Here is a 9,789-nt window from a genome sequence, read left to right on the forward strand (position 1 = left end):
ATACGTTAATTTCATAGAGAAGAGCTGATTCATAAAAAGAAGCGATTCGAGGTAAACTGCGTAACGGAGCAGCCATAAAAATTTCGCTAACGTGTTTTCCAATTTATTTGAACGAGCACACCGCGTCGGTCAGGCTGCTGCATGCGATACGAAATTTCTTCCTTTCTCGACGTGATTACGTAGCACGCGGACCACGCCAGAGGGGATAGCTTATTAATTCTTCGTCGGCGGAAGTACACTGGGTTTGTTGGTAGCCGGTATCGACACAGTGCGAGGTATTCAAAACAGAATCTAGGTCGAAATAACTACGTTCACCGCAACACGTGCACCCGTTTTCAGTTTCGTCGTTCTTCGCTTGCACGCTGCAACGTGGTCCCTCCGTAACCCTGGTCGGGCAGCTGCAATTCCACGAATTAATTACCCGCTACTGCAGCCGTGGATAACAAGGGATATAGAGAAGAGGATGGTCAGAGAGATAGACAGATAAATCACGTACTAACTACTATCAGTCGTGCTTTCGACCAATGCCGCAGAAATTTCGCTTTGAGTTGCTAGGCGAAAGTTTCGATGAAATTTCCCGTGGATCGACCCTCCACGACGAACAAAAGGAGCAAACTCGTAGCACGACGCGACGCAGAAACGACGAGTCGCGACGCCTCCGTGTGTTTGCACTCTTTGCACACGACCGACGAATCAGTTGGACAGAGAGGGAAACGCTGGAGGACGTCGTACGAAGGCAAGCGACACCGTTTCCGGTCGAACGCTGTTTGTACATCAAGCACCGGGAAAAGAAGTCTTCCACGCCGATACGAGATAAAAGGGTCCCGGTATTGCCACCTTGTTCTCGCATCTCCGATCGTTTACAGCGAATACGGTTTTCAACGGAGAATAAAAGTGCCGAATGGAGCGCTCTTCGCTGGATTTCACGCTGACGAGCGTATTCCGGATATTTCTGATCCTCGAGAACTATTTTTCCGGCATTTTCAAACGGTAACTCTTGTGCTTTCGTCATGTAATATAGAATTATGATAAAATATTAATAACATCTATAAGTTAACAAAATTATGGAACTTCATTCGCGATAGAAGTCTTCGTGATAGATTACAGAGCAATCACGACGAAATAACATTGATAACAATGTTCGATCACTCGCGGAGAGACGCGATCGCGAGGAGCACGCCAACGGGAGTCGTAAATTCCCGTCACGATTAGATAATCGACGCCACGAAATGATCGATCCCCTATTTCGTTTAGGATAATAGAGGTGGTTTAACTGAATATGACACTGATATAATAAGTTAGAAATCACAGCTTCTTCCAACAATTTGTGAAGAAGATAGTTACGCTGGTGCGTATGTGTAAGATAAGTAAGTGACTGATCTACGGGTGTAAACCCGGTCAAGGAATGTTGACTGCTTGAAAGATGGAAGATCAGTGAAGTTCGGTGATGATGCTGTGACGGAGGAAAGCTAAGGATGGGTGTGTCTAGCGCACGGGACCATCGGATTTGTTGGTGACGATTTTGGCTAAGAGAGTAAGGGAAATAGGCTTCGTTGTTAATTGGTTATTTGTTATGGTGGTGGGTGAGGAAGGATGCTCACCGCCCTTGAGGTAAAGTCGTTGGTGGGAGGCCTCATACGTGAGGAACGAAAACTTTCCCGTGTCAACCCGTGGTGGGCAATAAACTTTAGGAAACAATGCAAAGAAATTCGGTTCGAAGGACCTCGACTAGGAAATTACTGAGATTTATGGAGGGTACTTGAGAATATTGAGGGTACGCAGTAAGGGCGAGCGGACATCTGGTTACCATCTTGTCCGCGGTGTGTGGCCAGGTCTAGGTAGAGTGTCGCCCGACGTAACAAACAACAAACATCAACAAACAAAATAACAACAACATGACATTGACAAAGTCGAAACTGAATGTACTGAATGTACTTAATTTATCGTAAATCGTTCAAATTCGACAAAGGGTACACACAAATCACGTAAAACATCGACGTGCGTCGACGTGGACTCATCTCGGCAAACGACACAAAGAAGAAAGCTAAGGGCAAAGAATGGTAACGGAGAAGAGCAAAGCTGAAGAATAAAGAGCGCAAGGAGTCTGGGATGGCGATCGGCGGTAGGTTGGTGAAACTGAGAAAGGACGAGGATGAAACGCAAAGTTAAATGGAGCAAGAAACTGCGACTGGTTGCACGCGAAAAATTCGCGAGACTACGAACGACGACGTCTGGTTGGAATTGCGGGAGAAGTTACCCCCGAGACAAGCGGAATCCGATTCAATTACGGAAACGTATTTCTTCGTTGCACGTACTTTACCAAACGGAAAGGACACGAATTGATAAAGGGAACATCGTGCAATATAATTATACCTTTTTTCGTGTTCCACACGATTCTACGTGGGATTCTGTGGATTTAATTTCGTTGTACGAACTTAAATATCATTTCCAAGATACACGTTTCTTTTATACCGTTTCGTACGTTTATTTCTGATACGGTTCCCTTTTTGCTTGCCCGTAAAAGGATTACGAGGAACTTAACATCGATACGTTCGATCGACCGTCTGTTTTTCCGTTGATTAAACGCGTACAAAAATAATCAGAGTAATTAACGTGATTGAATAAAACAGGGCAATCGTTCGACGCGTGCCTCATTTTGTATTACGCGATAATGGAACTCGCAGTAACGCGTTGCAGTTAATCCGATAAAAGGCGTCTTTTTTTATTTCTGGCCAGTTGACATTTTGCGTTGCTCAATTTTATTTTCAGCTCCGTGTTCTTCGCGTCTCTATCGATCAACCGCTCGAAACCGTGCCGATTTAATTCGATCGATTCTATCGGCGACGTACAAAAAGCCGAAGGAATGAAAGAAGAAGAACTGTGCTAGGGAAAAAAAGAAGAAGCTTAAGGAGGTATATAAGTTGGAGAGAAGGAAGATAAAGCGATGGAAATCGGAAGTGATATGGGCAATTGAAGCGAGAACGTGGCACGATATAGGAAGTTTTCGCTTTTTCGTGGAAGTTGCGCGCGAAAGTTTAATCTCAAGTAGCTAAACAGAATCGCGGCAGATAAGAAATACGGTCGTAGGATCGACTTTATCGAATTGCAAGTTAATGAACGCCGAATGATAAAAAGGTCGGGAAATCGAACGACTCCGAAACTCTTGTTTGAATATCAACTTCTTATCTCAATTTGCGTTTGCATCGATTTGATCTTCGCTTCAAGATGTTACGCTCTGACTTTATTTTACTTTAACAATTATATCGAACTATAAGGACGCGATCTGTGACACGAGAATCCTGAAAAAATTCTATCTCTTTAAATTAACACAAGCAAATTCTTACATCTTGATCGCACATATTACCTTTATGTTATTATTACGTACAGAATATGGTTCGCGAAAGTATTTGAACGTTTGCATAACACGCACGGTATATTCGTGAAAGTATGCACGAATGTTCAAACATTTTCGCGAACAATCGTATTTAATCGCCGTTTCATCGGACAGACGATAGTCTATTTGAACGCAACGTAATTTCTCTTCCATCTTCTGCCATTCCATTTTTCCACAAAAAAGCAGTAAGAAATTTCTCTGCTGGCCTACGTATCTCCATAAAAAGAAAGCCAGTGGCTGTTCTTATTGGGGGAAAAATGGAAAATCTCGAACTACCCTTGACCTATTCCGCTATCAACTTTCCCCTCTCGAAAACTTGCCAGTAGCAACGATCGTCCGCAACTCCATCCAGATAAATTATCCTTTATAACCCTCGGTGGTTGCTAGCGAACCCTTTAAAACCATCGCACGAATCAGGTCACGAATACTTGACAAACTCCAGGAACACCGGTATCGAATTCATTAACGACGCACGTTTCTCGTTGTTTGCTTTTCAGGACGGTGGCACGGAGTCCTGTTACAGAACGGTGCTGAGCTTCGACACGATTCAATGGTCTCACGCCGGCGAATGGTTTGTGCTGGTTCGCTCGTCGGAAGGGATCTCGGACGCTTCCGTTTTGTTGAACGTGACGCGCGCCTCCGAGTACAGTCACGCTCACTTCCGGTCAGCGAGTCTCACTTACCTTTCGATGTGTCTGGCCCTGGTCATTCTGCAGGAGCATCGCCGCTGAGACATCGCTGGGAGTACGTCGATACCGTTTGCTTGCGAAGAGTCAAGGGAGTGGCTCTGAATTCGAACAAAAAATTGTACATCAGCTTCCCTGATTAGACGATAAGAATAAGGGGGAAGGAAGTCAAAGTTCCGTCAGTATTTCCGCCATCTTCGACGATTGTAAATAGAAAATATATAAATTACAAAGGAGAGAATGAGCGAGCAAGATGAATGGGATACATCGTTTCAGATAAGAATACGGAGCAACGTTTTGTATTAGCGTGTTCTTGACTCAAGGCGAGACTCGATGACGATGCAACGAGAAAACCCTGTTTATTATGTATCGAAAGGGTGAACACGCTTAAACGAGAAAGCCTTTTATCGACGCTGTCGTTGTCGATGAACGATGCAGAGCTTCCGGCGACGACGATAATCCGGCCTCGACGTTCCTTAATCATGGATCTCGTTGCTACATTCGTTCTTTTTCTTTTTCCATATTTTTTATTCTTTTCGTATTCTCTTTTCTTCCCTCTTGTCTTCTTTTTCTCCACGTTCTTGTCGTAGGGTTTTCTAGATGATAAACGACGGTTGGGATTGACAAATCGAATCGACGTAACTTCGACTGTACATTATAGATTTATTTTCCTTTTTTTTTCTTTCTTTTCTTCTTTCTTCTTTATTAGAGAAAAAAAAGAAGAGAAAGAAGGAAAAAAATTTCCATTCCAAAGTGGAATTAAAAAGCACAGTCCACAGTTTCGTACATGTGTTCGATACCTCGAAGTCTGCGATTCGAATCTACGACCGCGACGTAGCCAATGTGTTTCTCTGGCCTTAAACGGAGAAACGGCGCGGCCAAAGTAATTCGGAAGAGGATACGGTTATCGCGTAGGGGAAAACTTTGTAAACTAAATTGTCGCGAGATTTCCACCACGAGAATCGTGACTCGCGGCGATTTTCTCGATTAAGCTTGATAAAATGGAATATTCGACGAGATTATGCGTTACGGAGGGCACGTGTAAATATTTGTATAGTTTATTTGTAAAGAAAGCGGATGGCATGCGAGAATGAAAGAGGACAAAAGAAAAAGACAAACGATAAAAGAATGCGACGAAGGCAGAGGTGTACACGCGTTGAACAAGAGACCAATTTTTACATTCGGGTTCGCAGAACGTCGACGGCTGAACGTGGTCGAAGTATAGAAAATGATTACTGTTCGTTCAAATGTAATTGTTAGGGTGTAACACGAACCAAAGAAAACAACTCGGCGAAAGCCGAGTCGAAGAAGCGAGAAAACGATGAGATTAATTACGTGTATGGATAAGAAAACGAAGTAACGAATTGAATTAAACGCAAGAAACGAAACAAGAAATATTCCGTAAAAAAAAAAAAGAAAATAGGAACATTAAGGAAAAAGATACATTGTTGTATATTATTTTAGGTAAGTAGCATTAAAACAAACAAAAAAAAAAAAATAGCGTGTATATAGTGATTGTAAATGCATAGGCTATCGTACACCGAGGGCTATGCATGACGAATTATACAGTGACGCTGTTAGAGATATATTTATTATTCGTTGATATATTTTTATAAAGTTTTATTTAGCCATAAGTTCTCGTTCGCCTTCCCCCTGGATGTCGTGTACCGATCGATGGTTAGTTTTCAATCGAGAGTGGCCGTGAAAAAAGTGTGACGATAATGACGACGACGATGATGACGATTTCAATTCAAACACAGGATCATAACGATAAATAAATCAAACGAAACTCCTCCTTATTCCCTAGGATCAACGTCCTAGATTATACGTTTTTCGATGGTTGTACGGTGATTGTACTGCAGTAGTAAAGAAAAAGCAAACGAAACAAAAAAAAAAAAAGAAAAACACAAATCAACACGAACGTATGTAACATCGTTGTCTTTCGCGATTATTCGTTTTTTATCTCTCCGCGATTGCTAGATAAGAAGTGAACGTAGCGTCTCGTTTCGATCGTTCCAGTTCCTCTGAATGAAGAAGAAGAAGAAGGAAAAAAAAGAAGAAAAGGAAAAGAAGGAAGAAAGAAAAAAAATGGTGTTGTCGCGTACATTTTTGTAAGCGCAGTGGTTCCTAATTTTTGTCAACGCGTGCCGACTGCGATGCGTTTATAGCTTCATTCATCCGTTCACGCCTAATCCGCACGGAAGTCGGCATTATTACACTTTATAGACGCGAGAACGAAAATTAATCCAGTGTCCCCCCTCCCCCCTCCCCCGAGTTTCTTCATTTCTCGACGATTTTTACCCGAACGAACGGAAAACGTCTCCCCGTAGTTCTTCTTTCTTTTCATTTTTATCGAATTGCTTAGGTGTTATAAATAAGCAACGTGATGTAATCGTTGTACCCCATGACGCCTAAAAGTCCAATAAATGATATTTACAATATCTGCGTTGATATAATGATTCTCATGTGTATCATTGAAATTCCTCCTCCTAATCATTCCAATGTTCGATAGCGAAAATTTAGTAACTTTGTAAATAAATTTCACGGTGTAAATGTTAGTGATAATTTCTAACGGTTATATAAATATTTCCATCGATAGGAAAGTTTTCAGGGACGGAGGTTCGTCGTGAGCAAACGGAAAGGGAATGAAAAGCAGACAAATTACTTTCGCGAAGAAACCACGCGGTTTCCTTCGACCAACGTGCCTAGCTTCACGGTCATTTCCTTCCTAATGGTTCTTGTCGGTGCGGCACGTTTGAACGCGGTGTTTGAGAATCACTCTATTTTTCATTATTCCATACTTGGGCTTTCTTATTTTTAAAAGTTTTCTTTCCTCCAGCACGCTTCGTTTAACCTTTGATCGCGCCACATTCTTCCCACGTAGCGACCAAAAATAGTCAACGTCATTTTTACACAGAACAATTTGCAGGCAGAATTGAAAGGAGATGTTAAATTTAAAGAGACAAAATTTAAACCAACCGGTACATATTTCGGTGGATATTTCTAACATTTTATGTTTGGAACAAACGTATTTAAATTAATTGCCAAATTATTACTTCGTAGAGTCGGTAGGGTGAGAACGGAGCACGAAAACGAGGCAACTCGATACAATCATGCTAATAGAGACGAAACCTCAAAAAGACGTGGTTGCGCAAGCAGGCGTGCGATTCTTTGCTTTTACCACGAAAAGGTTTCAACGTAGAGAAGCAGTAGGAAAGAAAGAATGTCGGCCCACCAGAAATTCACGTTCGTTTGCTTCTTTCGTGCCGTGAAATAAGTCACGGCATTTGCCTCGTGAAATATCCACGAAACAGCTTTCCACCCTCGCGTGTCCACGAAATATCAACTTTTTAAGGAGCGAACAGAAGCTGAAGAAGTGCGACTTTGGACACAGAGGTGTATTCCATTCTAACGTTATCTTCGTTCTAAAGTTATTTCATGAAAATTGAAAAAAAAGAAGAATGTTAATTTCGTAAACGTAGTTGTCGAATCTGTCGCATTCAAGTAATCTTCCCTTTCTCGATGAATTATACATATTATTATCCTTGTAACATAACATAATTCTAAACGTAGAAATTTTATTCGATGACAAAAATTCACGCGATTTATTCTCCTAATTATCGCGATTCTCTACCATCAAAATTTCTGCCCATAATTTATATCAATATATGGATGCACAAAGTCGCTACGTGGCTACCGAGATTCCTTATTTTCTTAAAGGATTAAAATCTCTACCGGGGGAAATTATGTTCGGGATTTTCGGTGTTGAAGCAGCGCATTTCCTTGCCCGTTCCAACTTTAATCTTACCGGCTACTGAGCAAGCCGATCCTCCTAATACATAATGGATCCCTAAGGCCTAAGGGTGAAGGTTCGTCCAATCGGATTAATGGCGTCGGCAGCACTTTTCCCGGCTAAATAATGCTACCGGGATTCGATGCATGCTGGTCCCTTCGTGGCCCGTTTCTCCGTCGAGTACACACAGATCAGTAGCATTCTCGAACACGTACACACCATCCCGCAATATCTCGAATTGCTCGTGATCGACCATCCTGCGAGTACCTTCGGTTGCTCCAACTTGCGTTTCTATGCTGACAGGATAATCGTACGAACTAGAAGTTTCTAGGTAAACCGAGGAAAACAGGGAATAGAAATATGTTTAATTCCTATCCGATTGGTCCTAAAAGCAATTTCATACTTATTGTAAATAAATAAATTCTTTAATTATTAAAAGCTATCTACGAGACAATGGTCCGCGGATAATATTTTATTTATAATATTTACAGAAGAACGTTGTCAACGAATCTGCAAGAGAGTCACATCGTTTCAGAGGAAACGTTAACGTACATGTACTTAATGCAATCTTCATGAATATCAAATTCCTCAACGTTAATACGTACAATATGTACAAGATATATGGAGCTTAATTTCTATAATACAACCACTTCCGTTTCTTCCGACCCATTGTTCGTACAAGAAAAACTCGTTTTCACCAGCTCGTTTCCAAGTTCTTTCGCCCATTATTACCGACAAACAAAGAAAGGACGATTCAACGAGTTGGGGGATGAGACCCCAGGGGACTTCTACCCGTGGCTCCGAAAAGAAGTAACTACCTATTTTCGTAACGATATTACTAACATTTATCTGAAGCCTGCCGGTTAGCAGTTTCGCGGCAAGATCGAGCTCATCCACGGCAGACAATTAACAAGGGCCAGGGATCTTCGATGTAGCTATTTCACGGGGCAGCATAGGAGGCGTACACGGAGGAGTGGGTCGAGTCGAATAACGCCTACGTGGAGCCAGTAAATTACTCTTAACTTTTCCGAGGGTAAAAATTACAGAGTTATAAGGCCAGAAACCGAGAGGATGGCTTAAAATTGCCCCGCGCACCCCTGCTGCCGCCTACCTTCATCACAGCCCCCGTGAGGAACCATAATTCTCGCGCTATCTACACCGAAACCGCTCCTTCTTGCCGGCTCACCAGGCTCACGGGAATCGCTCGTCATTTATTTATTTTCTCGTCCCTGCGGGACGCGACTATCAGAGAAATCCACCTAAGATAGACCTACCGGAAACGTGCAGCCTGAGTTCCGTCGAAATCTTAGAAACGATATTGGTAAGGTTGATTCTGTCCAAGAGGTGAACCATGAGTTTGTATAACATGAAACGACACGTGAAAAGGAAACAGAAATAGTATCTTCGAGATGTTGATGAGCGGATTATAAACATTTTTGATCCTCCAAGGTTATTATCGATGAGATTTTCCTCTGATATTATAATTGCATGTTAATATGTAAGCATTGAAAACGGCAACTTTTGTACTTTCCATCTGATATACAGCAAGATTAAAATATTCATTGCATTGGTAAAATAAAACGATTGTACCTTGTTGGATGATTGTTAGAGAAATCCGGCAAAGATGAACTTACCGGAGATTATGCAAGTTGTGTGTTCCATCGAAGTCTCCGAAACGATGTCCTTGAAGTCGGAACGATATTGCGAAAGAAAAAGAAGAGGAGTATTGTCCAGATGTTGTTTGCAACGTTTTCGGAAATTTTATAAACCGATTGATCTCGTACCTCTTTGTGCGTCTAGATTAAGACGCGAAAGAGATTACTGTGAACCTGGGGAAAGGGAAATTTAATCGGGAAAAGTTCGTAAGTTACGATATCGCGAGATAAAGGATGCTTCGTTTAGAGACTTTGTTTGGA

At 41.9% G+C, this 9,789-nt stretch overlaps 1 protein-coding gene across 1 annotated transcript in view; it reads left to right on the plus strand.

The window, feature by feature from the left end:
* The window catches only part of tei (irregular chiasm C-roughest protein teiresias), a 314,069-nt gene extending 307,911 nt beyond the window's left edge, over nt 1–6,158 (plus strand). The window contains exon 11 of the mRNA XM_069118895.1: nt 3,892–6,158. Coding sequence (XP_068974996.1) covers nt 3,892–4,125 — 234 coding nt within the window. The 3' untranslated portion in view covers nt 4,126–6,158. The remainder of the gene's footprint in view (nt 1–3,891) is intronic.
* Nucleotides 6,159–9,789: the final 3,631 nt, after the last annotated feature.

The sequence above is a fragment of the Bombus flavifrons genome, chromosome 8 (assembly GCF_040668555.2).
Source record: "Bombus flavifrons isolate JBK064 chromosome 8, iyBomFlav1_principal, whole genome shotgun sequence".
In the NCBI taxonomy this organism is placed as follows: Eukaryota; Metazoa; Arthropoda; class Insecta; order Hymenoptera; family Apidae; genus Bombus; species Bombus flavifrons.